The sequence below is a fragment of the Ceratotherium simum genome, chromosome 20, assembly GCF_057802395.1.
Source record: "Ceratotherium simum simum isolate JZ-2026a chromosome 20, ASM5780239v1, whole genome shotgun sequence".
Classification (NCBI taxonomy): Eukaryota; Metazoa; Chordata; class Mammalia; order Perissodactyla; family Rhinocerotidae; genus Ceratotherium; species Ceratotherium simum.
The window spans coordinates 55,959,232-55,985,986 of NC_141919.1; the positions used below are offsets into that span (position 1 = coordinate 55,959,232).

A 26,755-nucleotide genomic window follows, 5' to 3' on the forward strand; every position below is an offset into this window, starting at 1 on the left:
TGTGGGACTCGGCCTCAGGATGAACGGAGAAGCGGTGCCTCGATGCGCACCCGGGATCCGAACCCGGGCCACCAGCATCGCAGCGCGCGCACTTAACCACCAAGCCACAGGGCCGGCCCTTGACTCCATTTTAAATGAAGTTTTCCTCTAGTAATTTTTACAATACAATGGAATATTATTCAGCCTTTAAAAGGAAGGAAATTCCACAGTATGCTATAACATGGATGAACTTTGAGGACATTATAAGTGAAATAAGCCAGGCACAAGAAGACAAATACTGTGTGATTCCACTTACATGAGGTTCCTCGAGTAGTCAAAGTCATAGAGACAGAAAGTAGGAGGGTGGTTGTCAGGGGCTGTGGGAGGAGGGAATGGGGGAGAATGTTTAATAGATAAAGAGCTATGGGGATGGATGCTGGTGATGGCTGCACAACAACGTCAATGAATTCAGTAACACTGGATTGTACACTTAAAAATGGTTAAGATGGTAAATTTTATGTTGTGTGTATTTTACCACAATAATAAAAGTCCATTGAATCACATCACTACCATCTGAAAATTCTTCTCCAGTAGCCAGCTCGGGTGTGTGTGTGGACCACGGGATATAGGAACGCTCCATACTTTCCATTCAGTTTTGCTGTGAACCTAAAAATTCTCTAAAAAGTAAAGTTTCTTCTTTTAAAAGAAACATTCCTCCAAGACTTCTCATCGCACTTAAACAAAGACCCCGCCTCCCCCTCTGGCCCGCCTTTGCCCTCGCGTTTAACTCCTGTCCGCTGGCTTTTCTGTCCCCTGAGCAGGCCTTTCTCTGGGTCACTTCTCATATCCCTACTGTCCATCTGACCCCCACTCCCCATTACGGCCCCCATTCCTCCCCAGTCTGGGGTGACATGCACGACACCCCCGGGGGCCTCAGACAGCAAGTGGTATTTTCATTCCTGGGAATGTGTGTACAGTGGTGGGTCTCTCTGGGGCGATTTCTGCCCAGGGGTCACTTGGCACTGTTGGGAGACATTTTGGTTGTCAGTGGGGGAGGGTGCTACTGCCCCCCACCATAATCCTGCTCTTTTTCACTACAGCCTACGGCGCTTGCATAATTCAACGATTCAAGGATGTTCCAGCGTGCCTCGGACCTTCCCCCCAAGTTATGAGGGCTCCTCCCTCACCGACCCCACAGGGCCTGGCCTCCTGGGTGCCCCTGGCCCCTCTCCTTCTTCCCCCAAACCCCCTTGGAGCTTCGTTCTGTTCCCACCATTCATGCACCACCAGCCCGGGACCCTTTGTTCTCCCTTCTCCCCAGGAATATTCTCTGAAACCAGGGGTGCATCCTCACTGCTTCGAGCCTGGGTCCCTCTCTGGCCTGGTCTGCGGCTCCCTCTGGCCCAGGTGAGGGCCACTTCCAAGCCCGGTGAACCCCAGGCAGGCCGCGATGTCTCCTGACCCTTCTCTTAGCTACAGAACTTTTTAGGAAGAACAGAATGCTCTGCGTCTCTCAGAATGTTCCTTTCCCCTCCTCCTGCCAGGAGCACAGGGGATTTCCTCCAGTCTTTGCTGTGGGAACATGCTGGCGCTCCTGGATGGAATCCCGGGAGAGCTTGAGCCCACATTTCTATCTCTGGCGTTGTCCACACGGAGCCTCCAGCAGTGAGCCAGTTACAGTTCAAGTTTCCTCCCAGCACGGGTTCCCGGAGGTTTCTGCTCCCGCAGGTTGTGGTTCTTTTCTGCCTGTCAACAACCAGTTTTTGTGGCAGTAGTTTGCCCTGTGACCTCACTTCTCTGACAGAGCTAAGATTTGTTGGTTTTCAGTTTGTTCAGCTGTTCCCTTGTTGTTAGGACAGAGCAAAACTGGCAGGCTCTTTAAACGCCAGACTGGAAACCAGAAGTCTTCTATATCTTTAACAGAAAAAGCGTTCACAGAGGGCAGCCGGGTTTTGTTTTGCCTCCGCCCGTTCTCCTCCCAGTATGTACCTGTTACGGTTTCTCGTGTATCCTCTGAGGTTTCTGTGCTCATAGAAATATCTCGCAGATTATATGTGTGTGTGTGTTTGTGTTGGGTAGTTTTATACCAGTGGTATCATAATGTACACAGTATCTTACAATTTACTGTTTCACTTAGTGTATCTTGGAGATCATTCTTTGTAATGGCTGCATAGTATGGCTTTGATGGATAATTTAGATGTTTCCAACTTTCTTTCTTGTTTTTTTGTCAGTTATGTGCATTGCAGTTGTTTGACTTTTGTTTTGCAGTGATTTTAATTTCTTTTCATTGTGGTAAAATACACATAAAATCTACCATTTCTATCATTTTTAAGTTCAGTGGCATTAAGTACATTCACACTGTTGTGCAACCATCACCACTCTCCATCTCCAGAACTTTTTCATCTTCCCAAACTGAAACCTTGTCCCCATTAAACACTCACTTCCTGTTACTCCTCTCCGCAGCCCCTCGTTGCCACCCTTCTACTTTCTCTCTATGAATTTGACTACTCTGGGTTCCTTGAGATTTTAATTTTGAATGTAGACAAAGTTGTTGCTCTTTTCCTTGATGGCTTGTACTTTGCTGTGTTGTCTAAGTCAAAGATGATGATGATGCCCTGGGATGCCCTCACCTGGGAGGGCTGGGGCTCCGCAGTCATGCCGTGGCACTGCCACCTTTTCACCTGGATTTTCCTGGAGTGTCAAAGCTGGAGAAGGGAGATGAGCAGAGGTGGGTGGGGAGCAGATGCTCCGCACCACAGTCCCCAGTGAAGTGACTTCTGGTCTAGGGAACAGCAAGCCCTGCACCGCCCTGCACTCCCTCTCTCCTTTCTTCTTTTTTAAGCACAAAAGAAGACACTGACTAACCCTAGTGGGAATCCAGCTGGGACCTAGATGAGGAGCATAAAGCATCTGGTCAAACTGTCCTCCTGCAGGACTCCCTGCTAACGACGGTCTTTCGGCCTTTGCTTCACGTCCAGTCACTGCCTGAGGTCGCTGGTCCATCCCAGGGCACCCCGTTATTAGTCTGGACCTTTAGGTTGTGAGTGAAAGGAACTCAAGTCTAGTTGTTTAAGCAAAACATGTAATTCACTGGCTCAGAAACTTAAAAGCAACCGAGGACCTGATCCTCTGGTTCACCCGGCGTCCCCTTCCTCACCCTTTCCCAGCGGTTTTCCTGTTGCCACCTGAGGTGCCTGGATCACTGCTGGCAGCACGTGCTGACCTCCCGGCTTCTCAGGCCCCCAGCTGAGGGTGACTCTCCTCACAGTCATTCCAACACAAGCCAAAGCAGTAGGCTCCATCCAGTGAACCTGGATCACCTCCCTGCGCCTCCTGAACCAATCCTTCATGATGTCTTGAGAATATAATTCTTTTTTTTTTTTTAATTTTATTTATTTATTTATTTATTTATTTTTTCCCCCAAAGCCCCAGTAGATAGTTGTACGTCACAGCTGCACGTCCTTCTAGTTGCTGTATGTGGGACGCGGCCTCAGCATGGCCGGAGACGCAATGCGTCGGTGTGCGCCTGGGATCCGAACCCGGGCCGCCAGCAGCAGAGCGCGCTCACTTAACCGCTAAGCCATGGGGCTGGCCCGAGAATGTAATTCTTGATTGCCCAGGCTGAGGTCACAAGCCCAGCCTTGAGACTAAGAATTGAGTTGAGTCAACCCCATGGGCTGAACACAGGAAAAGGTACTTCCCTAACACAAACTGGGCTGGTGTTGTAAAAGGAAGTGGTGTGGATCCAGGGCATGAAAGACTGACATACCTGTTCCTCCACTGAGCTTGTTCATGTCTTTCTTCTCCAGACATGCCTTCTTTTCCACCCCCTGCGGATGGGCCCACTCTCCTCCATGTCCCTCACTGTCACCCCACCATCCTTCTTTCAAAGCACTTGTCCCTTTGCCTGTGGCCAGTGGTGTACCAAACTGGGGATGGGGTGGGCGTGGTCCACCCCAGCTACATCTGTGGAGAATCAAAAAAACAATCATGAAACCAAAATATAATCTTTTTATCATCACCATACACTATTAATTCTAAAATGTCAGTAATAAAATGCTCCTTGGAAAAAACAAAAAAACAAGATATACACATTTCTGACGCCACAGAGGCTTCCTTAAGGAAATATTTTAATAATCTGATCCCAATTTTCTGTTCACAGATGCTGAGAAACTCAATCTCAGGCATGTTTAGGGTCCCCTAGCCTTGTCACAACCACGTCACCCTGCGGTGAGTGTCCCCTCCCCCTTGGGGATTACTGACTTCCAGGAGTGGGTTGTTTCTGCCATTTTTTTTTTTTTTGTGTGTGAGGAAGATCAGCCCTGAGCTAACATCCATGCTAATCCTCCTCTTTTTGCCGAAGAAGACCGGCTCTGAGCTAACATGTATTGCCAATTCTCCTCTTTTTTTTTCCCCAAAGCCCCCCAGTGGATAGTTGTATGTCATAGTTGCACATCCTTCTTGTTGCTGTATGTGGGACACGGCCTCAGCATGGCCGGAGAAACGGTGTGTTGGTGCGCGCCCGGGATCTGAACCCAGGCTGCCAGTAGTGGAGTGCGCACACTTAACTGCCAATGGGGGCCGGCCCCTCTGCCCCCATTTCTAATCATCCCTGGGGAGGGTCCTGAGACACCTCTTACTGGGCCAGTCCTTTGGGGCCCCTGGCTGGGGAGAGATGCTGGCTCACTGGCTTCCTTTCAGTGCTCTTCCCAAGGCCTCGCCAGGGGCCCAGCCGTGCTCTAGGCTGATCTCACTCCAGTCTGCAGGTCCATCCGTGTTGAACCACGTCTGAGGCTGGACTGCCTTCACTTACTTCAACCAAACCAATATATTCCAACTGACTGAATGCAGAAGCAGACGCGAGAAGCCAGCTACCTTCTACGAAGCCAGACTTTAAAGAGTCTGCAAAAATGTAAAAAAATTACCACTCTTCTCTATATTTTTGGGAAATATAGCTATTTTTTAAAAGTGTAATCTGTTTATTATTTTTAAATGAAAAAAGCATTCTTTGAAGTTTCAGTTTTAATACGGTAAACAACGATAGCTATGACCCACATTGGCAAAAGCTTTTTGAGGCCCTCAATCATTTTTAGAGCATAGAGTGGTCTTGAGACTAAGAGTTCAGAACCGTGGATCCAGTTTCATCCTCGCAGCAGCTGTGGGAGCGGGAGCGTGGGTCCCACTTCATCAGTGAGTGAACCGAGGCCGGGAGAAGGGAAGAGACCTGCCCTCCGCCTCGCCTCCCCCAGCCAAGGGCAGGCCTCGAACCCGGCCTAGTGCTCCAGGCGCGTTCCTCAAGCTTCCGCGGACCCTGCTCCCCCGGCAAGAGCGCCGCAGGAGGAGTCCACCCGCTCTGAGCCGCGTCTCCTCATCTGTCGTGTGGACGACGGCGTTCCTGCCTCCCAGGACTCCTGGGCCACCGCGTCAGGGAACGAGCGGACGCGAGAGCCACAACTCAGCGCGCGAGCGGTCGGAGTCGGCCGACAGGGAGGAAGGCTGGGTGCCGCGCTGGGGGCCCACGAGCAAGCTCTCCCGACCCCGCTCCCCAGGTCCCAGATCCCTGCTCTCCGCCAGGCCGGTCTTGGGCGCCGGGCAGCCGCCGGCTCCTTCCGCTTGTCTCACTTCCGGCGCCCAGGCCGGAAACCTCCCTTCCGGTTCTCAAGATCGCGCTCCGGAAGTGAGTTATTATGCCAGCACCTAAGATGGCTGCCGACTCATCCGCCGCAGTGGTCAATGGAGGAGAAGCGGGCGCGAACCCGGAAGTTGCCCCGCTCGGCCATGGCAGCCTCCGGGGGCGTGGCTTCCGGCGGCCCGCGCCTGCGAATCGGGGCGGCGGGGTCGAGCGGGGGCGGCGGCTGACAGGCGCTCCTCTGGCGACGGCGGCGGCTGGTGCCCAGGCGGACGGGCGGCCCCCAGCTCGCGGCCCCGCGAGGCGCCAAGGCCGCACTGGGGGATGGACGAGGGGAAGATGGACGAGAATGAATGGGGGTACCACGGCGAAGGCAACAAGAGCCTGGTGGTGGCCCACGCGCAGGTGAGCGGCGGGCGGTCGGCGCGGTCCGGAGGCTTCCCCTCCCCCCCCCCCCCGGGGGGGCCCGCGTCCGCCGGCTTCTCTCATCCCGGCCTCCTGCCCGGTCGGTGCCACGCGCGGCCTCACGCGGTGCCGCCTCCGACTGCCCAGCCGCGGTGGGGCGGAGGCTGCGCCGGGGAGCCGCCAGGGGTAGCCGGAGCCGGGGTCGAGGGCCGGGCAGCTCTGGAGGAAGAATTGAAGTGCCCGGGATGCTGCTGCCTCCCAGCACCGAGAGTTCAGCCTCTGAGTCGCGTGAAATTGCTGTTCTCCTGCTGCTGTTAATAATAATGGAACACTGCCCGCAGGTTCTTCTCCAGAACCGTTTAGAATTTAAAGAGTTTCCTTTTCTTAATTCAGTGGGGATGAGAGTTTCAGAAAGTGCAATAAGGACTCCTAAGGAGGTGGATCGAGGAAGAGAAGCTTGTGGACTTGAGTGACGGCGCAGAGCTCTCTGACATCTTGCTGTCATCAGAGCGAGGCAAGAATGTGCTGGGCTGGGGGAGGAGCGATAGGTGTCACGCAGGGGTTAAGAGCATGGGAGCTGGAGTCACACAGCTGGGCGGATTCCCAGTTCTACCACTGCCTGGCCCGGGCTCCCTTTCTGCATTTGCAAAGTGGAACTAGTAACAGAATCCCCTTTGTGAAATCGCTAGAAAGATGTAGTGAGCAGGGGCTGGACAAGTTATGCCTCGCCAGTGAGAACTGTCGTCCGCCTTGGTCTCAGAGGTTAAGAGCCCTGACCCAGTCCTACAGCTCCTACCGGGAGGGGGTGCGGGCACTGGGTGGTGCCTTGCCCTGAGGTTCCTGTCCTGGGTGTGCTGGGTTAACTGTAGGGTGAGCTGCAGTCACCCAGGTGGCCCCTATGTTCTGCCTTTGCATTTTGTTACCCGTTAGCATGCTCAGTCGGGAAACTGAAGAACTGAAACTGTAGGCTTTGCTCAAGATCTTGAGATGAATCAAAAATGGACAAGGCTTAACCTGAAGCCGTTCTTTTCTCTACAGTCTGCTGGGCCCCAGTGTGTTTCAAGGTCCGGTGAAGCACGGGATGTTGCAGCGTGTGTCCCTTTTGTGGGTTATTGTGGTGACCCCCTGAATCCTTTCACAAAACAAACACTCGTCTTCTGGTTTCTCAGTAAGGTGGGACAGCATATCTGCACTTTAGGTGAAGCTAAGGCTTCTTTTAGTGGGAGATAATATACCGAGTTCCAGAAGTGTCAGATGAAGGAGCAAGTTCTAGACTCGGAGGGAAAGGACAGCAGGCTGGGAGATGGAGGCCTCAGCCACACACGCCTTCTCCACTCCCCCTGGCCAGCATGTGTCCACCCTCAGGGCAGCTGGGCCCCTTCCTTGTTGCACAGTTCCGGTTGTTAGAGTTGTCTTTCTTGCTTCTTTTCTTTTTCCTTTTTAAACTCAATCATCAGGCTACCCTGGACCTGTGCTCTTTATTCTTTATTTTAAATCTAAATTTGCTCTACTGTGCTCATTCCTGCTTGGTGGTTGTTAGCTCATCATTTGAACTTGAAGATTATCGTCTCAAGTAGTCTTATAAGACAGCGTTCCACCAAGCGAAGGCACTGAGGGAAGGAGGGCTGTGCTCCTTGGGTGTGGAGAGGCCTCTGTGCTCTGCGTGGGCCTTGAGGACCAGGGAGGAGGAGAGAGCCCTGGAAGACAGCTTTTCAGGGCCTTGCTGTGCCCAAGGAGAGGGTGTGTGTGCGAGAGTGGGACAGAGAGAAGGAGGGATGAGTGAGCACAAGTCTTCCTCTCCTGAGGGTGGGCTCCCCAGACCCACCTCATTCATTCCAAGGTAGAGGCGGCCTTTGCCAGGTTTCTTCCAGATCCAGAGACGTTGCTTTCTCGGAGAAGGCATTACCTACTTTCAGAAATGAAAGGTCCTTAAAAAGTGAAGAGTCTGCCCTCCCTCCCCTCAGTGTCAGAGCACCATGTGCCTTCAGGCAGCCGGTCCCAAGGCCTGGTGTCTGCACTAAAGGAACGTGGGATGGAGACAGACAGACAGACAGCCTTCCAGGCTGGTGGGTCGGGAGGCTTCTAGGAATGTGGGACTTGTAGACCATGAGGCTGGAGATGCAGGAGCTCTGTGCAGGCCGCAGGCAGTGAGAGGACAGTGGGAGACCTTAACTGCAGGCCAGTTTCCAACAGGTCTCTGCCAGCTTCCCTGCAGCCCCTTTGCGAGAGGTGGGCTGGCTGGCCTGTGTCTGCTGCCCTCAGCCCGGTGCAAAGCACCCTTTTCCCAGGCACTGGCCCTCAGCCTGGCGCTGACCCTCGGAGGTGCTCCAAGGCTGTGGCCCGCCATGCACATCCCCCAGGGGTGCCTGGAATCCCTGCACTGGCCCGTGGAGGGTCTTGGGCAAGGGCATTTCTCTTGTGGGCAGGTGCTTTCCTTTCCTCACTGCCTCCGAGGGCGCTGTCACTCGTTCTAGGGCCACGTCACACTTCTGCGCACGCTGAGCTGTGGTCAGCGAGCCCGTGGCCGCCCTCGTGCGTCACTGCTGAGCTGATTTCTCTCCTGTGGTGTCCTTGCCTTTACCTCCGCACTTATCCTGCACCTTTGTCTTGTTGGCTTTGGCTCGGCGTCCTGGCCTGTGAAGGTCACTGTAAGTTGGGTTTGTTATTCGATCTCTTTAGTGTCTCCAGTGGTGGGAGTCACTAGGCGGGCCAGGCACAGGGCCCTCCCCTGCTCCGGGCTGAACTGCTCTCCAGCTGCCCTTGTCTCTGGGGTACAGGGCACATGGGGGCCCGCTCCCTCCATCCCACTAAGCTGTTGTGACGTTTCCTTCTTATTGACAGAGGTGACGGGAAGGACCTTCCCACAGAGAGCATGCATCAGAAGCACAAGGGCTCATTTCTGATCTTTCGGGTTTTAGAGCCTCTTCCCGTGGGGGTTTAATGGTGGTGGTGGTGGGGGTTTGTTTGTGTGGCTCCTAAAGATGACGGTTTAAGCAGTCTGGGGCCACCTGACTGTTTCTCTTCTCATCTTGTGTTTTAGAATTTCCAGTTTGTAGATCGTACTTCTTTTTTTTTTTTTTTTAAGTTTTTCTTTTTTTATGTTTTTTTTTAATTTTATTTATTTATGTTTTTCCCCCAAAGCCCCAGTAGATAGTTGTACATCATAGTTGCACATCCTTCTAGTTGCTGTATGTGGGACGCAGCCTCAGCATGGCCGGAGAAACGGCGCGTTGGTGCGCGCCCGGGATCCGAACCCAGGCCGCCAGCAGCGGAGCTCCTGCTCTTAACCGCTAAGCCATGGGGCCAGCCCTAGATCGTACTTCTTAATGGAGATATTGGAGTTCTGTTTTTTTGGGATGTGGCGTATTCCCAAGTCCTGGGCCACTCTTCTCTTTAATTTTTATCTGAATCTAGTTCAAAGAGTCTTAACTTTTTGTTGCCTCTAGTCCTTTGTTTAAAACAAGTAACGTATTCTGTATTTGAGATTTTCAATGGCATTCGTATAGCTGATATGACTTCTTTCTTGGTGAGGTCTCACGGGAGAGCTCTGCGGCAGCCCTGTCTTGTGGATTCCTGGGATCACCTGCGGTTGAACGGGTAGGATTTGTTATTTCCAAACTGCGTCCCCTTGGGTGGTTTCCAGCCCCGGCTTTGGCGAGTGCTGTGCTTGGCCTTCCTGGCGTGTGGGGTCTCTTGACCTGGGCTCTGGAGGTGGCATAGGCGCTTCCCCGCCCTGACGACCCCTTCCTCCTCCTCGGTCAGAACTCAGTGGGGACGCGGCACCCCGTTTACCAGGAAGGTGAGGAGGATTTTCTGTGTCTGCTGCTGGAGGATGGACGGCAGCGCCGGCTCCCTGCCTGGTGGCGTGTGTTCCGACATCTGCTCTTCTGTCGCTTCTCTTACACACCCCACTGTGTGTTGTGCAGTTGTGGTTTGACTTCACAAAGCATCTCCTGCTGCTCTGCTGACTGTTGGATTTTCCTTCCCTTTAGAGAGCCCCCGAGCACCTCTTCTGCTGCAGCCCCCTAGTGTCCTGCTCCAATCATCACCTGGGCTTACGCCTCACCATCCGCCCCCACCTCCTGGCTCGCGTCTGCTTCTGCTTCAGTCCTACGCAGCCGTGGGTCCAGATGGGGTCCCCGAAGGAATGTGTCCTGCCTGGACCAGGCACCCCTGCCCCATCTGCGGCTGTGGCCTCCTGTTTGGCCTCCCTGCGGAGTCTTGAGCTCGCCTCTACAAAAGGTCCTGTCTCCCCATCCATCTGTGCTGTCTGAGGCTGTCAGCCCAGCACCGGGTCCCACCCCTTACCCCCTCATCCCACAGCAGGCTCTGGGGTACGTTTCTGGTTGTGTTGGTAGAGGCAAGTGACTTTGCTGGGTGTTCTGTCACAGGTGTTCTCCTGGACACCCTGGGCTGTGGCCAAGTGGCACGTCCAAGGAAGGCAGCCTGTCTGAGAAGCGGGGCTGAACCATTTCGGGATGTCTAGGGCAGCTCCCAAAGGGGCAATTTCTTCTGTTGTTTGTTTCCCATTCCCTTGCAAGTTGCCTGATCTCTGCTTTCTTGGGGTCTTCTCGGGGCCCCATCCTTGGTCATCTCCTCACCTGGACAGAAGACCCCACCTTGGGCTGTCCTCTGGCAGCGAGGCTGTGGCCTGAGACGACCCATCCGGTGGTGCCCGGGAGTCACGGGGGCGGCGGTTGTTCCTGTCTGTCCGTTTCTCCCCCCCGACCCTATCTTGGCTGAGAGGCCCTGGAGCCTTAGTGCCACCACAAGTCCCTCCCTCGGGCTTCACATGAGCAGGTGTCCCTTTTAATATATTGTTTTTTGTGGTCTTTAATTTTTATTTAATACCAATTATTGCTGCTTCTCTCTGCCCCAGAAAATATAGAAGATTAGAAGGCAGACAGTAAAAGCGCCCAATATTTCCCCACTAGGAAAATAATTTTTGTTCCCACGCTGGTGCTCTGCCTTCCATTATGGGCCTTGTTGGTACGTAGGAATCCCGTGTGTCCGGAATCCCATCTGCTTTTTCACTTGGCCCCCACATGTGTTGGTGCTGCGTGCAAGTGTCCACGTGCAGAGCTCGGCTTCGTGCCATTGGGTGTTGGCACATTTGTGCTTTAGAGCTCTTGGAGCCCAGCTTACCCGCTCAGGTGGGTTTTCAGAGTGGATCACACGACGTACCAGTCCTCCCGCCACAGCCTGGGACCCTCGTGCACTGAATGCTTTCTGCTCCTTTTGTAAGTGACAAGTTGCTCCCTTCGCTTTGTACGTCTTGAGGTTGTTTAATGTGTGTGTGTGTTTGCATGTGCCATTCCTCCGCTCATGGGCTTCTTCAGCTTGTTAAAATCATCCATTCCCATCTAGTGTTCTGAGGCGCGTCCTCCAGGATGCAGAGATGTGGCCCTGGCCTGATTCCCTGTCCTCTGGTGAAGAGCTGCCCTGCCCGGGCTGGGCAGAAACCCTCTTAAGCCCCTGCCTTCTTAATCTCACCCCTGTCTTTTCTCTCTCTCACCATTTTAACCTGGACGTTAAGAAGAAGGTACATCTTGAACATCTGGTTTCCCATATTCAGTTCAAAAGGAAAGTTGTTGGGGCCGGCCCAGTGGCGCAAGCGGTTAAGTGCGTGCGCTCTGCTGCGCACTGCTGCGGTGGCCCAGGGTTCGCCAGTTCGGATCCCGGGTGTGCACCGACGCACCGCTTGGCAAGCCATGCTGTGGCGGCATCCCATATAAAGTGGAGAAAGATGGGCACGGATGTTAGCCCAGGGCCAGTCTTCCTCAGCTAAAAGAGAGGAGGATTGGCGGATGTTAGCTCAGGGCCGATCTCCTCACCAAAAAAAAAAAAAAAAAAAAAGTTATGAAAAAACAAAACAAAACAAAAGGAAAGTTGTTTCCTTCATAACTGGTTAAGACCTGGTGAGCTGGTAGAGCCCTGGTCTTACCGGGTTAGGCTTCGGTGCCGGCTCCTTCGGGGGGATTGGCTTCTTCATGGGAATCTCCCCGTGGGTGGCTGAGTCAGTCCCGCTCCTCTGCAGTGGGTGGCCCTTGGACTAAGCTGTCTTTCTGCCAACGAGGGCTGATAAGGTTGATTTCTCACCTTTTCTCTGCCGTCCACTTGAATGGGTGTCACCAGGCCCGGTGGCACGTCCCCAGGCCTCGGCCCAGCCTGGTCGGGCCCTCACGGGGCAGTTGGCACTCACCATCCAGAATGGGTGCACCCACTGAGTGCTCGTGTTTGTGGAGACTGGCCCTCAAGGCTGACACTGCAGCTCTGTGCGGCGGGCGGGGGTTTCTGGTGACAGTTTGAATGATAAATGGTTCAGTGGAGGAAGCAGTTTTCCTCAAAGCAGACACAACGTGACATTTCCTAGCGGGCCTTGAGCAAATCGGTGGAGTCCAGGTGAGGAGTGGGTGCACGTTCAGAGGGCTGAGTTTCTGGAAGGTGCCTAGAATTAGGGTTTCTGCATATCAACTTTTGTCTTTCCCTGAATTCTGATGGAATTGTAGTTCCATGAAGATGTTCTTTGGCCAGTTGATGCCCACGGTTGAGTGTTGACGTGTGCCTGGACTTCGGAGGGGACGGTGGTGTGCATGGGCCGTCGACCTGGGCTTCCCGAAGTCTGGGCTTGGCCCAAGGAGGTGACGGCTGTCCCGGGCTTTGAGAGGAGCGTGTGTAGTCTCTGAGTTGGGCAGGAGGTGCCGGAGGGGGTGGGGGCTGGGTGGCGGATCTGGTCTCCATGGGGCCGTCCTTGCTCTCAGGCATGTTTTGGTTTAGAAAGCTGCACTTTCTGAGCTTCCTTGATCACCCGCCCATGCTGCCCCTCCTAGGTCCCCGGCTCCTGAGCGTCCTCCTCCCGGCCTCGGCTCCCACGCCCTCCTCCTGCCCACTGCTTCTTTCTGGTCTCAGCCGGGCTTCCCGACTGGACTGTGGCCCTCTGCCGGGAAGCCCATCTCCATGGCAACAGTTTCTGAAGTCCTCCAAATGGAAGTCATCTCCCGGGTTCCTGAGGCTCCGCGGCACCTCCTGGTTATTTCCTTCGAGAATGACCATCTCAAAGGCTGTACTTGTTTAAAAAGTTATTTTTTTCACATTCTTGTAATGTATATTATATGAACGTCATAAAAAATCAGAAAATCCAAATAAGCAGAACTTAAAAAAAAATTAGTTATCCCTGTTGTTGCTCCTTGGAGATGCCGTAAATTGTGATGAAATCCTTTCAGATGTTTCATACAGACTGAGCATGCACAGAAACTTTTAATACACAGAAAGTGTGTATTTAAAACTTTCTATTTTACAAACTTTTAAAAATAGTGTAACAAACCTACAGAAAAGTGCTGACGTAAGTGCATATATAGCTTGATTATCACAAAGTATATGGACCCATGATCCCATGACCTGCCCTTTCTAGAACCTTTCTCAGGGACTGTCCCACCTGCCTGAGGGGAGGTCACCAGATCCTAGTCTCACCTGTTTTTGAACTTGACATAAATAGAACTATACCCGTGCATCATTCTCCCATATGTATATATACACACACATGAACACACACATATATCTGTATATGTATAAGAATGGGTTCATTCTCTGGGCCCTATTCTGTAACCTTTTTCATTTATCAGGAGACACATTTAACCTCTGTATCTGTAAATACAGATCTTCCTTGTTTTCTTAGAAATGGCTGTACGGTATTCCGTGGTCTGGAATGTATCCCACTGTATTCAACCATCCCACTATTGTTGGACATTTAGGTTGTTTCCATTTTATTTTGAATTATAAACAGTACTTTTATATGCAGTAGCTAAAATCTTCTGTGCATCCTTCATTATTTTCTCAACATAAATTCCTGGGAAAGGGTTGGCTGGGTCAGAGGGCACAGGTTTTCCTGGTTGCCCTTCGGCCCCAGTGAGTCCTTGGGCGTGTGACTCAGTGCTAGCCCCCTCCCAGGGGCACTGGGTGTTCTGGGCGAATAGGCTGCCCATGGGGCTCCAGCTCTGTGCTGCTGAGGATGGCCCCAAGCTGCCGGCCCCTCTCCACAGCCACCACCCTCAACCCTGGCTTTGGGTGGGTACTAATCAGATTTTGCTTTATTTCCCAATAGCGTTGTGTGGTGCTGCGTTTTCTGAAGTTTCCTCCAAATAGGAAGAAGGTAAGATCTGTGGGTTTGCCACGCAGTCATTAAAACAATTATTTAAGAAAACTTTGATTTTTTTTTTCCTGATGCAGAAGTATTAATGCTAATTGTAGAAATTTAGATATGACACAAGCTCAGTGCAGAACGTGGTGTGTCCATCATTCCTGCAGGACCCAGTGCTTTGACCTGCTGGGTCACCAGGGGTCACCGTCATGAGTCCCTGGGTGCTGAGCCGGGAGCCGCCCTGTCCAGTTCAGAGAGCCTGCTTGTGGCTGGGACACCCAGGGCTAGGTCTCACTCAGCTTTGCAGTGGCAGTTTCCTTACACTCTGCTGCCTCAGTTTCCCTATCTGTGGAATAATATCTATGAAAATGAAGTCTTGAACGCCGTGGTAGACAGTGTCACAAGTCACAACAGGCAGTTCAGATGGAGCATTGGATTTTACTCGCTGAGAAACCGGAGCCAAGTGCCGGGGACGCCCTCAGAAGCTGGAGCTGTTCTGTGGGGTGCCCCTGACCGCAGGGCAGAAGTGTCTGTCCCTCGAGGAGGGGTGTTGCTGCGGCGTGTCTAAACCTCAGAGGTCAGGGGTGGATGTGGAGTGGGCCTGTGGGAGCCTTCCTCTCTCAGGGTCCGGGGGGAGGGAGAGGGGCAGGGAGGTGCAGAGAGGCTGGGTGTGAGCCCCTCCAGAGCATGGGCTCTTATCTTAAAAGGGGAGAAGAGGCAGGAGCCCAGGTCACACCGCACACAGTGGGGCGGCCAGTGGTGGTGAGTGGAATTGGGCTCGAGATGAGGGTGTAGGAGGTGAGTCACCGCCTTGTCCATGTCTGCGTCAGGGAGAGACAGCCAGGAAGGAACTGAGGCAGCCTGCTGGCTGTGGATGCGAAGGGCTTCCTAGAAAGAGAGGAGGGGACTGTGGGGGAGCCGGGGCTGCTGTGAGGTCTGGGGACTGGCGCTCCATGCCAGTGCCAGGACAGGACGGTGCAGGTGGAGGCCACCCAAGCTTGGAGCGTTTCCCGCCTCAGCTGCCGAGAGAATCTCGCGAGTGGTTCCAACGATCCTGCCAATGATCCTGCAGTGCATCCGAGTGGAAACTCAGACTCGAAAGGGCTTGGACGGCCTCCGGCCTCCCTCCTGTGCCGCTCAGCATCTCCGGAGCCCGGCTGGGGGAGGGCCAGTGTTTCCTGGACGCTTCTCAGCTTTTCCTGTTTACATTTATTGAGGCAAGGCCTTCCAGGGCAACCATTTCCCTTATTATCTAAACGGCTCAGTAAATATATATAAATGGTGGGGAATCATGTGTGGTAGTTCTGTCAGAAGCTCTGTGGCTGCACCTGTGCGGAGCCCCTGGATGTGTTGTGGGGTTTTCTGTCGGGCTTTGCTCTAACATAGTTGCGTTGCACATGCTCCAGGCCGTGGTCTACATGTGTCATGGGGCTTGAGTGGCAGCTCAGTTGGGACCTTCCTGGAGACCGAGCTGTGTGTCAGGCCCTCCTGGCCTGCCCTCGACAAGGACAGCCCCCTAGCTGCTGAGAGACCTGCCATCGCCCCTTGGACTTCTCAGTGCCCAGGGTCAGGGTGAGGGATGCAGGGCCGATTTTCTGTCTCACCCAAATCTCACAGCTTATTGGCTCTTAAGGAACATCTGACTGGGGAGAAAAAATTTTATTCTACATTCAGAGGCTGGAGAATAAAATCTAAATACCTAGTGGTTTTTGGCAGGAGACATTTTCAAAGTTAAATTCCTCAGAAGGCGTGCATGGGCCACTGGTGGGATCTTGTGTGTTCCTGGGGGAGGTGGGGGCGCAGACATGGTCCTCAGACTGATGGCTCAGAATCACGCTGGGCCGGGTAGGATGCAGGAGTGGGCCTGGGGGCCGTGGGCGGAAGCTCTGGCAGGTCCAGCAGTCTCTGTGGCCAGGCTTGCGTTCCTCTGAGTCCAGGGCCACCTGTTTCTGTTTGTGGCCGTGGACACGGCAGCCCTGCGTGTGCCGGGGCTCGTGTAGGTGTCTGAGCTGCTCCCTCAGGGGCCGCGGGTACTGAGGCTTCCTGTGCTTCTCTTTTACAGACCTCGGAGGAGATCTTTCAGCACCTACAGAGCATAGTGGACTTCGGCAAAAGTGTCATGAAAGAGTTTTTGGGGGAGAACTATGTTCATTGTGGGGTAAGTGATTTTTGTTCATGTGGCCTAAGTTCACGGGCATGTTCTGTATGAGTGACACCAGCTTCTCAGTGCAGCGTGGGACTCTGTGCTCAGTGCTGCCGCGCGCGTCCCTCAGAGTCCCAGGCCCTTTTCTCACTCGCTGCACTGTGAGGGGGCGCAGCAGAGGGCGCTATTCCCGTTTTCCAGCTGAGAGGAATGAGGTTCAGAGACTGTCTGAGACCCCGTCCTGCTGGGAGCCCAGTCCCCACCACCCGCCCTTGTGGAGGCATCCAACTTGCTGAGGGCTCTCCAGGGAGGCCCACACGCACCACGACTCTGCTGGGACAGCGCCTTCCCCCTCCAGAGAATGGTCTGTGTTGCTGGCTCTTTCTGGCCTTGGTAACTGAGAGGAGTGCCTGTTACAGGTGAGGTCCGCTGTTCGGACACGCAGGGAGTGGGCAGCACAGGAGGCCACAGTGGCCCTGCAGGCCTGGAGTCCCTCAGAGCGGGTGGCTCGGTCCACGCCTGGGACGGCCGTTCTTACGTCTTGGCTTTGATGGCCGCTGCTTCTCTGCTTCTGCTGGCCTTGCCGTTTGTCTTAGATCAGAGCCCTGGACAGACGAGCAGGTTTGTCATTTTGAACAGAGAGGACTGTCTCTGTTTTGCAAAGATTGTGCCTTATGTCCATCCTGAGACAGAAGATACTGAGGGGGTCGAGTGAAAGTTTCATCGAAGCTTCAGGATTGCCTGCCACAGTAGGTCTTAAACGGCTCTGAAACATCCTCCGGGGAGGGTCGTTTGATGGCTTGGGATGTACTGTGGGTGGTGCTGCTGCAGGTCCCTCGGGGCTGCAGACCTTCTTCCAGGGTGGCTTAGCTGTGGAGCTGGCAGGTTGGTGCTGCCTGTTCGCTGGGGGCCTCAGCACCTCCAATGTGGACTCACCACCGGGGCTCTGAGTGTCCTTGTGGCTCATCCCTGGCTCCCCCAGCACGCAGTCTGGGAGATGACCTGGCCTGGAGTTGTGTCAGTAATTTCCATGGCATCCTGGTGGCTTTGCAGGTCAGCCTAGGCAGTGTGGGACTACACAGGGGTGAGAGTCACTGGGGTCATCCTGGGGGTGGGCACCACCCCCCCTGAGGCCCCCAGCTGTCCAGTTGACTTGTGAAAGCCTGAAAGGCACCAGCTGTGAGAGTCCCCACAGCTCTGAGCCGCCTGTGTAGGCGCCACCTGCTTCTTGGCCTGGACGGTCTGTGAATGCGGGTGTGCCGACTCCCAGCATCCTTGAGGGAGCGTGCCCGTCTGGCTGAGTGGGAGCATTTCTCTGTTTCACAGCAGTAGGGGGCTCTAGACTTTTCTCCTGGGAGGGGTCAGCAGTGAAGAAGGGTGGTGGGGAGCTGGGGGTTCCAGCTGATGGTGGCCTGGCAGGTGGGAACAGCATCAGTGTGTCCCCTGGGGCCCAGGGCATGCTGTGGCTCCAGGACTGGTTCTGTTTGTCCACATTGGATGGGGCTCTGGGTGTACGAGGTGAGCCTACAAGGTCACATTTCAAGAATTTCTGTCCCATCGACAGCTCCTCTGCATGAAGACACCACCGAAGTGAAACACACCCTGCTCTTCCTCCAGGTGGATGTGGTGTCCCTAGAGGACTGCCACTCTGGCCCTGGACGGTTGAAATGTGGCACTCAGAGCGCATCTCTGGCCCGCAGAGGGCCACGTTCAGGCAACACCAGCGTGGGTAAACAGTGTTGTTTTCTCTGACACTGACATGAGTTAGGGCAGTGAAGCCCTGGTGAGAGCACTTCCCTCCTCTGTGTTCTGGGACAAGACATAACCAGCCCAGCGGTGAGAGTGCAGGGCCCAGAGAGAGTGACAGATGCACCCTTTGTGCCCGCGCTGCCTCTGGCCCTGCCCGGCTGGTTTGGGGACTGATCTGGGCCTATCTCCACGTGAGCTGGAGGTCAGAAACGGGAAGAGGATGTTCCCCTGTGCCTCCAGGTGTTTTTGTCGTTAAGTACCGGGGGTAGCTGTGACACTGATGGAATTTTAGAAGTTCACCTTGTTTTTGTGGACCTCGTCCTCCCGAGGCTGCACACCACCCAGGCAGCCTCAACTTCACATCTGACCTTGATGTGATGGAAGCATTGGCGGGGTCGTGGCGCATGATGAGTAGGAGCATTCTGTTCTCCTAAGGGAGTGTCTAGAAAACTGTAGACTTGCTGCTCACCTTCTTAGCCCCTCCAGAATGGCGGCTCTTTGTCCTTCTCTGCAGCCATCCCTTTCAGGGCATATGCCCATTAGCAGGGAAGCTGGTGTGGCCACGCCTTCCAAGTTACACTTCTGTGAGAGGAATTCTGTGGCCTTAACTATGTTCTTCCTAAGTGAATACTTTGTGCAGATGCTGGCCGAGGGCCCTGCTGATGATCGCCACCCTCCCAGGTCGCGTAGGAGCTGTCTGTTCCTCCATCTGTCAGGCAGGATGGCATGGTTCTCACTGGTTCACGAATCTGAATCAAGGGTTGGTAAATGTAGTCAAATGTTAAGAAGGATGTCTACTATAAACATTCTGACTTAAAACACAAATGGAACTCCTAAAATCAGGAATTTGAAGTTGTTTAAAGAAATGCAGTTCTACTTTTTACCTTGGTTACTGTGGACTTAGGCCCAAGCAGTAGCAGACGCTGTGTCGAGAGTAGTTGAGTCACTGTCGGCTCTGGACTTGATCCCGTTTGCTCCCCTTCATGTTTCTGTCATGCCCTTGATGACTCCTGTGTCGGCCACGACTTCTTTTCCCAGCGGGTGAGCGTTGGAATGCCTACTGTGCATTGACCAAGGTGTGTGTGGTTACCGTGACCTCCCAGTCTTGCTCTCGTGGTGCATGAGGCCAAGGTGTTTCTCTGAGAGAGGATCTTGGTGCGTTTCTTTATCTTTCTTGCCACAGCATCCATCTGTCACCTGCACACTTGTACTTTTGGTTACTTTAAAGTGGAATGAGAACTTGGATTTTGTGAGATGATCTACATTTTGAATTTTCAAATTTTTATAATTCCCACTCTTTTTCATTGTTTCACTTTACCTAATTCAAGACTAAATTTTTTAGTAACTCACCTTTTATCAGTTTATAGCACGTTTACGTAAGTGACAAAATAACGAGTTAAGTTGGCACAGCAGATTGGGAAGCAAATGATCGACTGGACCAGGGTGGACTGCAGAGTCATGTCTGTGTGACAGGGTGGCCACGGGCCAGTGAGGGTGCATCCACGTGACAGGGCATCCATGGGCTGGCGTGGGTGCATCCATGTGACAGGGCAGCCATGGGTCAGTGAGAGTGCATCCACGTGACAGGGCATCCACGGGCCGGTGAGTGTGCGTCCACGTGACAGGGCATCCATGGGCCAGTGAGGGTGCAGCCACGTGACAGGGCATCCATGGGCTGGTGAGTGTGCGTCCACGTGACAGGGCATCCACGGGCCAATGAGAGTGCGACCATGTGACAGGGCATCCACTGGCCGGTGAGCGTGCATTCACGTGACAGGGCATCCATGGGCTGGCATGGGTGCATCCATGTGACAGGGTAGCCATGGGTCAGTGAGTGTGCATCCACGTGACAGGGCATCCATGTGCTGGTGAGGGTGTGTCCATGTGACGGCAGCCACAGGCTGGCGTGGGTGCGTCGACGTGACAGGGCTCCACAGGCTGGCATGGGTCCATCCATGTGATATGGCAGCCATGTGACAGTGTGGGATGGAGAAGGCACAATGTGTCAGCTGACAGGATCCTGGCATTCTCATTCTAGGCAGGTCTTTTATGTCACTGTGGGACTTCTTCAGAAGTTAGAATTCTGCCATCCTGGAAACATGGGCAAGATGGTGGATTAAATAAAAACTCTTAGTTTGGGAAATTGCAAAGAAACAGGAAAGTGGAGAGAGGTTGCTCTTTGTTTTTAGCCCAAATGCACTGAATCTTGTCCCTGAGTCCCATGGCTGATGGGCGCACAGGATGTCTCGCTGGAGATTAACATGCGATCACCCTTTTCCGTGAGCTGCTGCTCAGGTGGGAGTGTGGGAAGCCTCAGGTTGTCTGAGGAGACAGCTGGTGAGGAACATTTGCGCAGGCAGAGAACTGCCTTAGGCCCTGCCCTGCCGACCCCAGACATCACGAGGATAAGGACAGAGATGAGGTCGCTGTGAGGGCAGAGGAGGAGCTGCGTGAGGGGCACTCTGTGCAGACCGATTGTGGGTGACTTGGAGCATGCTACTGGTCACCACTATCGTGGCCACCAGCTGCTCTGAGGAGGGCCTGTCACTCTTAGCACATGGAAATGTCAGCGTCTCTATTTAATCTGGACAAGTCCTTAAAGTGAAAGAGTGGCTTTTATTCCTAAAACCCACATACTGAGTATTTTTGTTTAATGTGGTAAGATATATGTAACATAATATTTACCATTTTAACCATTTTTACATGTTCAGTTCTGTGGCATTAAGTACGTTCACATTGTTGTAAAGCCCACACTGAGTATTTTGTATTTGTTCTTACAGGAAGTTGTTCAGCTGCCTTTAGATTTTGTGAAACAGCTTTGTTTAAAGATACAGTCTGAAAGACCAGGTAAGGGTTTCTAACTTATGAATTTTGTTTGTAATTTAAAATATTCCATTTGAGGGGCTGGCCCCATGGCATAGTGGTTAAGTGCGCGTGCTCTGCTGCTGGCGGCCTGGGTTTGGATCCCCGGTGCGCACCAATGCACAGCTTGTCAGGCCATGCTGTGGCAGCGTCCCATATAAAGTGGAGGAAGATGGGCACAGATGTTAGCTCAGGGCCAATCTTCCTCACAAAAAAATAAAATAAAATAAAAAAGTATTCCATTTGAGAAGTATTTGACATTATCACTCTGGTAGATGTAGTTTTCAGTAATTCTTTTGCCCAAGACTTACTATTGGGATGGAAACCCTAGGAGCTTGTGAATACAATTCTGGGCATCAGATATCCCGATCACTGCAGAGAATGTATGACCAAGAACTAACTGATAAAAACAAAGATGCATTTGGGAGAGTGAGAGGGAGCTGAAGGAGTTGTTGGGGGGAGGAGGAGGGGAATGTAGGGAAGGGAATGGGTGGGCTGCAGGTGGCCTGGAGAAGTCAAAAGGAAAACCAGGGTGGACCTGAGCCATGGAGTGTGAGCCAGGCGCTAGCGGGTCTGCAGCTCTGAGGGTCTTCTCCCAGAAGCTGGAATCCACCCAGCCTGCTTATCTTCCTGGGGGAAGGTGGGAGAGGTGAATTTTTGTGGGCCATACCTCCCCCATCCCCTATGTACCTCCCTGGCATCACCTCTTGTACCCTCCCCCCATTGCCTCACGTATCCCCCCATTGCTTCGCGTACTTCTCCCCATCGCCTCAGTACCCTCCCCCACCATCGCCTCACATACACTCCCGCCCATCGCCTCTCCTACCTCCCCCCATCACCTCACATACCCTTCCCCCATTGCCTCAGGTAGTTCGCCCCATCATCTCAGTACCCTCCCCGCCATCGCCTCACGTGCCCTCCCCCCATCGCCTCAGTACCCTTCCCCATCACCTCACATACCTCCTCCCCATCGCCTCAGTACCCTCCCCACCATCACCTCACATACACTCCTGCCCATCGCCTCTCCTACCCGCCCCGTCACCTCATGTCCCCTTCCCCCATTGCCTCAGGTACTTCGCCCCCATCGTCTCAGAACCCTCCCCCGCCATCGCCTCAAGTACCCTTCCCCCATCGCCTCACGTACCTCCTCCCCATCGTCTCACGTGCCCTTCCCCATCGCCTCATGTACCTCCCCCCATCGCCTCAGTACCCTCCCCACCATCGCCTCACATACACTCCCACCCATCGCCTCTCTACCTCCCACCCATCACCTCACGTGCCCTTCCCCATTGCCTCAGTACCCTTCCCCCATCGGCTCATGTACCTCCCCCCGCATCACCTGACGTACCTCCTCCCCCATGGCCTCACGTACCCTTCTCCCATCGCCTCAGTACCCTTCCCCCATGGCCTCACGTACCTCCCCCCATTGCCTCAGTACCCTTCCTCCATCGCCTCACGTACCTCCACCCCATCACCTCACGTAGCTTCCAACCTTCTCTGCCATCGCCTACTTACTTCTTTCTCCATCACCTCATGTACCTTAATTGCATTTGCTCATTTGGTAATGACAGCAACCAGGTCAAAGCCATTCCTTTTACAGTCAAAGACAAAGACATAAAGTGTATATAGTTTATGGAATTGCATCCTCTTAACACATATCAGGCACTCGGGGTGTACAGTTGCCAATATAAAAATCCTTCCTTATTTGATGAGGAAAGTTAAAGCAAGCAGGACACTGTGCCCTGGAGCCTCCGGTTTGGGGAGCAGTGAGGGCAGGGCTCCATGTGTGGAAAGGGCCAATGAGGGGGAGGGAGGCTGTAGCCAGGTTCCCAGCTGGGACTGTGTCTGGGATTTTTCTTCACCTAGAGGCAGACAGACTGAGGCTTGCTCTGGAGTCTGCCATCCAGCTGCCAGTGCCCCTTACCGTCATCATTTTATCTTATATTTAGCATATAAATTTATGCTACTTGATAGTAATAACTGTCCCCCATTGTGATAATGACTTGTTATCAGCCTCATTAGGTGAAAGGAAAGCCAGCTTCCCCTGGGGCCTGGAGGGCCACGACTTATGTGACTGTCCACACTGCGGCTTCTAGCAGTCAGTGCTGAGAGAATAGCAGTGTTTGAGTTTTCTGAAGGAACTAGCTTTGTGAGGAAGGTAGAGGCTGCTCCTCCTTCCTCTCTGAGCGCCTCTATTAAGGGAGTCGCAGAATTGGGGGACGGTCTCTGAGACCACCCTCACTTCTGCTGACAGTTGTACTTTTGGGTTCCCCAAAACCAACATCAGGTCTGATGATTTGCTAGAAGGACCCACAGAACTCACTGTTATCCTTATGGTTATGGCTTATCACAGCTAAGGGACACGACTAAAACCAGCTGAGGTTAGAGGCGCTAGGGCGGGTCTGGGAGAGGCCCGGCATGAGCTTACAGGTGTCCTCTCTCCCTGGAGTCATGCGGATAGAGCTTACTTCTCCCAGCAATGATGTGTGACCACACACACAGAGGAACGCCAACCAGGGAGGCTCCCCAAGCCTTGGTGTCTGGGTTTTTGTTGGGGCTTGGGCATGTAGACACACTGACCGCCATTGGGGTGGCCCTCAACCTCCAGCCTCTACAGAAGTCGAGCTGATACTGCAGGGCCCAAACCCCTACCATCGAGACTGTGTGACTCACAGTCTCCACGCAAACTCGGACAGTCCTCAGGCAGGACGTCCCCAGGCTTAGAAGCGACCTCTCAGGAGCCAGAGGCCAAGGCTAGCCCTCTCTTGGTCAAGGGTGACTCCTCCCCCACAGGAGTCTGCCACATTGCCACGGGGTCACCTACTCTCACATTGATCCTCAGGTGTTTTCCTTGCTCTCTTTTCCAGAATCTCGCTGTGACAAGGACCTGGACACTCTCAGTGGTTATGCTCTGTGCCTTCCCAATTTAGCCAGACTTCAGACCTACCATTTTGCAGAGCACCGGCCCATTCTGTGTGTAGAAATCAAGGTGAACTTCTGTTAAGGGAGAAAAGGTGTGGGGAGAAGGGAATCCGTAAGTCAGCTGCCTGGAGAGCACTTTCCCACAGAAGCTCCTGGTGTTCCCCATGCTGGGCCGCCTGTCCCCTTCTTGGGCCCAGGCAGCCCCCCAGCTGCCAGAGACTCAGCCTCCTGCTCCTTCCCTGTGTGCCACCATCACCTTGCTGCTCTGGCTTGTCCCACTGGCCAGACCCAAGGGGCATGGCTTCCCAGACCCCCAGGTGTAGGCCCATGACAGGGAGTCAGCCAGGGACAGACTCAGGCCGATGGCCACCGGAAGGAAATATGTAGGGTTCTGCCCCCCTGTTTTCCTTGGAGGGTACAGCTCACCAGATCCCCCCTGAGTTCCTTCCCAGCTGTGCCCCCTTGGCTGCTTGGTGACACTGCACACCAGGTCCCAGGAGCTCACTTCAAGGGTCACCTGTTAGAGTGGCTGGCACTCTGTTCCTTTGCTTCTGTCCTGCTCAGGAGAGACCTCCCTAGAGGGACAGAAGCCCCTGTGACTCTCAAGGCCCTGGTTTATCATCGCCAGGAATCCTGAGGTGGGGGCAACAAAGGGCATCGCTTATCTAGTGGAGGGCAGAGATTGCTAGATAAGGGCCAGGCCCCTGGCTTCAGCTCTGCTGCCCAGCGTCCACGGTGGCTGCCCGAGTCTCCCTCAGGAAGCCCCAGACGTCCAGGCCATTGTTTGTCTCCTTCCTCTGAACCTCTGTGGCGGTGATTTCTGGGTCACGCCCTTGGCCCTGAGCACTCACACCCTAGGCGCTCAGTGTGGACTGATGTTCTGCTTCCCCAACCTGAGAGTGAGTGTCCCGGGCGTCACAAACGACGGGCAGCACGGTCTTTAGTGCCCTGACGCTAAGCATGAGTCCTGCATATTGTACACGTCCAGAAACTGTGGCTTTTGAAAGGCAGCCAGAGTTCCAGATGTTCTGCGAGCCCAGTAACCATCAAGTGGGCACCTCCCTATTCATGCATTCTTGTCAGAGGGAACGGGGTTCTGCTTCTTGGAGCTGGGAGCTCGGGGCTGATCCACACTCCTAGAATCTTTCCAGTCGCGTGCTGTAGTGACAACACAAAGCTACTCTGTGTTGTACTTTGTCAAGCCAGCCATTGAGGCACCACTTTTTTCCCCAGTGAGAATCTGGCTTTGGATTCTCTAGTGGCAAAGAGATATTTATATGATGTGATGAGGGAAGCATCAGGCCCCACTAGGGCCTGAAGATAAAAGCAGCTTTTGGGAATGTTTATATCTGACACTTGCCGAATCTCCTGGGCGTTGTACTTCATTATCTTGTACCATCACGTCACTTAACGATGGGCTATGTTCTGAGAAATGCGTCAGGCGGTTTTGTGGTTGTGTGAACATCACAGAGTATACTTACACAACCTTAGATGGTATAGCCTCCTGCACACCGAGGCTGTGTGGTACTAATCTTATGGGACCACTGTAATATACATGGTCTGTAGTTGACTGAAACGTCCTTATGCGGTGCATGACTAATTATGTGTCTACTTAAAAGTATGTGATTTCTCCTTAAGCATTTTTTTCTTCCTTCCTTGTTTGTTTTGCAGCCAAAATGTGGGTTTATTCCTTTCTCCAGTGATGTTACACATGAGATGAAGCATAAGGTGTGTCGTTACTGCATGCACCAGCACCTCAAGGTGAGAAGAGCGGCCAGCCCAGGTTCCGTCATGCACAGAGCCGTGCATGGGTTGGGCCGAGGTGGTTGGACCGAGGTGTGACCACCTAGAGTTTTCAGAAGAATAAAGAAAATAGATATTTATTAATTCTTTTTCACAAGTAATTCGTATTCACCTTCTTTTTTTTAAGTTGAGGTATAATTCACATACCTTAAGATTCACCCTTTATAAGGAGTATAATTCAGTGGATTTTAGTATATTCACAAGGTCGTGCAACTATCACCACTATCTAATTCCAGAACATTTTCATCACCTCAAAAAGAAATCCTATCCCCATTAGCAGTCATTCTCCAATCCCCCATCCTGCCAACCCCTGGCAACCACCTGTCTGTGTGGATTTGCCTGTTCTGGACATCTCATGTCAATGGAATCACAAAATATCTGGCCATTTGTGACTGGCTTCTTTCACTTGGCATAATGTTTTTGAGGTTCATCCATGTGGTAGCATGTCAGCACTTCATTCCTTTCATGGCTGATTAATATTCCATTGTACGGGGATATTTGTCATCCGTTCATCTATGGATGGACTTGTGGGCTGTTTCCACCTTTTGGCTGTTGTGAACATGTGTGTACATGTACTTGTTTGAGTCCCTGTTTTCAGTTCTCTTAGGTAGATTCCTAGGAGTGGAATTGCTAGGTCTTAGGGAAATTCTATGTTTACCTTTTTGAGGAAACACAGATTGTTTTCCACAGCTGTTGCACTATTTTGTGTTCCTACCAGCAATGTATGCGGGCTCTAATTTAGCCACATCCTCGCCAGCCCTTGTTCTTGTCCCTGTTTGTGATTATAGTCATCCTAATGGGTGTGAGGGGGTGTCTCATTGTGGTTTTGATTTGCATTTCCCTGATGGTTAGTGATGTTGAGCATCTTTTCATGTGCTCATCAGCCACATGTTTATCGTCTTTGGAGAAATGTCTATTTAAGTCCTTTGCCCATTTTTGAATTGGGTTGTTTTTTTGTTGTTGAGTTTTAGGGGTTCTCTATATATGCTGTATATTGATCTCATCAGATATGTGATTTGCAAATATTTTGTCCCATTCTGTTGGTTGCCTTTTTACTCTGTTGATAATGTCTTTTTATGCACAAAAGTTTTTAATTTTGATAAACTTAAATTTATCTACTTTTTCT

The 26,755-nt window shown here is 52.8% G+C and overlaps 1 protein-coding gene across 3 annotated transcripts in view; it reads left to right on the plus strand.

Annotated features, from left to right (window-relative positions):
• Positions 1 to 5,848: 5,848 nt before the first annotated feature.
• Positions 5,849 to 26,755, plus strand: part of IPPK (inositol-pentakisphosphate 2-kinase) — a 50,118-nt gene continuing 29,211 nt past the window's right edge. The window contains exons 1-7 of one of the 3 annotated variants that reach the window (XM_087444831.1): positions 5,849 to 6,013; positions 9,545 to 9,610; positions 14,115 to 14,162; positions 16,213 to 16,308; positions 20,823 to 20,889; positions 23,772 to 23,893; positions 25,498 to 25,587. In XM_087444831.1, coding sequence (XP_087300957.1) covers positions 5,933 to 6,013; positions 9,545 to 9,610; positions 14,115 to 14,162; positions 16,213 to 16,308; positions 20,823 to 20,889; positions 23,772 to 23,893; positions 25,498 to 25,587 — 570 coding nt within the window. In that variant the 5' untranslated portion in view covers positions 5,849 to 5,932. Of the gene's footprint in view, positions 6,014 to 9,544; positions 9,611 to 12,751; positions 13,077 to 14,114; positions 14,163 to 16,212; positions 16,309 to 20,822; positions 20,890 to 23,771; positions 23,894 to 25,497; positions 25,588 to 26,755 lie in introns of those variants that run through there. The other 2 variants (XM_004442730.3, XM_087444830.1) reach the window with 2 other exon arrangements.